The 2500-nt window shown below is 40.0% G+C and overlaps 1 protein-coding gene across 1 annotated transcript in view; it reads left to right on the plus strand.

The window, feature by feature from the left end:
• LOC133000177 (dedicator of cytokinesis protein 3-like) overlaps positions 1–2500 on the plus strand; it is a 95864-nt gene that overhangs the window by 43882 nt on the left and 49482 nt on the right. The window contains 3 exon segments of the mRNA XM_061070041.1: positions 326–488; positions 762–868; positions 1479–1650. Coding sequence (XP_060926024.1) covers positions 326–488; positions 762–868; positions 1479–1650 — 442 coding nt within the window.

Genomic DNA, 2500 nt, shown 5'->3' on the forward strand with positions numbered 1-2500 from the left:
CTTTTTGTCTGAAATTGTTTTTGTCTGAAACACGAACCTCACGTTGTGTGAATCACGTTCGTCTGTCAATAAAGTTTGTTTGAGCGGCTCGGGAGGAACAGGATCCCAGGAAGGAGTTTTCTTCTTCTTCTTCACGTCTCAGAGCTGAGAATCAAACCGGATCACCGAGTCTGGGATCAGCTCCTCGATCAGAGGATGAAGTCGTTCAGGTGGAGCCGGTCCAGGTTGTTGCTAGGTGACCAGGACCGGACTCCATCGTCGGGAGGTGATGAAGACATGGATGAAGGTCTCTGCTAAAGCTCTCTCTCTCTACCTCCCCCTGCAGGACTGCATCAGTGTTGGTTCGGGGGAGCCCAACCTGCCCGAGCACCGCTCCTTCGTGCTCTACCACAACAACAGCCCCCGCTGGAGTGAGGTCATCAAACTACCGATTCCCATCGACCGCTTCAGAGGATCCCACATCCGCTTCGAGTTCAGACACTGCTCCAGTGAGTGACCCCATGGCTCCTGATGTGATACAGATGTTTATGATCCGTGTGAGAGACAGACGGCAGGTTGACCCGGTCCCTGCAAAACTGGAAGTTACAAATATTTGAAAACATTAGATCAAACTGGAATATGTGAGAAACCCAGAATAAAATCAGAAATGCAGCTGATTTGACATTTTTTCTTCAGTCACCAAATATAGAAAATCACAGAGAAGTCGGGAGAAGATTAAATAAACGTCTTGTCTCTTTCCCTCTCGTCCTCTCTCCTTACAGCAAAAGACAAAGGAGAGAAGAAGCTGTTTGGTTTTGCCTTCACTCCTCTGATGAGGGAGGATGGAACCACTCTGTCAGACGAGAGCCACGAACTCTACGCCTACAAGGTCAGACCTTCACTCACTGATACGATGCTACAGACGTATAATTACACACCATGTGAATATCTCTGTGTTCCTTGATCTTTTATTTCTATTTACTTTTATTGACTTTATTATTATTTATTTCTCTTTTGTTCTTTAACTTGATCTTTGTTCTAACTCCGGCTTGTAGGAGCAAGTTTTGACATATAAAGTTATATTTAATTCCACAGTTGTGTAAATATTCAAAACATGTTTTAATATAATTTATAATTTTCAGTTGCATTTCCTGTCATGTAAAATATGCAGAAAGAAATCCTCAAAATTGTTTACAGACGCTGAATTCAAGTTTTTAAACGAAACAATGAACCTTTCATAACAGAAATAAAAATTCAGGATAAGATATTTATAATGATTTTACTTGTGTATCATCACCTGAAACAGAGAGTTGTTGTGTTTCCGTTAACGTAGATTGAGCCTTTATATCGCAATAGCTTCTCAACGTTTCTACGGAAGCTGAGAGTAGACAAAACTAACGCTGGCTCTCTAGGACTAACAACTATAGACTAACAACTCTAAAAAAGCCAGTCTGGAGCTTTGAGGTATGAACCCATGATGTGTGTCCCTGTGGCCTCAGTGTGATGAGAACACCACCTTCAGTAACCACGCCCTCTACCTGGGCCTGCCCTGCTGCAAGGAAGACTTCAACAGCTGCCCCAGCATCCCCTCCAGCCTCATCTTCCAGCGCAGCACCAAGGAGAGCTTCTGGATCTCCACCCAGCTGTCCTCCACCAAGCTCACGCAGAACGGTACCGACCCAGCAGCCCCTGCACCAACAGTCATTATACACACAGTGATAACACAGGGGCGTGTCCTTCATGCAGAGGACGAAGGCGTCTTGTGCTGTGATTGTTTTATTTCACTGGAAGTCGTCTTCAGACATGAATTCTGGAAAATGTCCTTAAAATGTGGCTGGACATTTTGTGTAGTGAGACTCAGCCTGACATTCTCCAGACATTTCACTAGTAGGCTGCAAGAAAATGTTCTATCTATCTTTCTATCTGTCTATCTATCTATCTTTCTTTCTATCTATCTGTCTGTCTTTCTATCTGTCTATCTATCTATCTATCTATCTATCTATCTATCTATCTATCTATCTATCTATCTATCTATCTATCTATCTATCTATCTATCTATCTATCTATCTATCTATCTATCTATCTATCTATCTATCTATCTATCTATCTATCTATCTATCTATCTATCTATCTATCTATCTATCTATCTATCTATCTATCTATCTATCTATCTATCTTTCAATCTTTCTATCTCTCTATCTATCTACCTTTCTATCATTCTATCTCTTGATCTTTCTATCTCTCTATCTCTCTATCTTTCTATTTTTCTATCTATCTATCTATCTATCTATCTATCTATCTATCTATCTATCTATCTATCTATCTATCTATCTATCTATCTATCTATCTATCTATCTATCTATCTATCTATCTATCTATCTATCTATCTATCTATCTATCTATCTATCTATCTATCTATCTATCTATCTATCTATCTATCTATCTATCTATCTATCTATCTATATCTATCTATCTATCTATCTTTCTATCTATCTATCTCTCTATCTGTCTATCTTTCTAT

This window comes from Limanda limanda, chromosome 4 (genome assembly GCF_963576545.1).
Source record: "Limanda limanda chromosome 4, fLimLim1.1, whole genome shotgun sequence".
NCBI lineage: Eukaryota > Metazoa > Chordata > Actinopteri > Pleuronectiformes > Pleuronectidae > Limanda > Limanda limanda.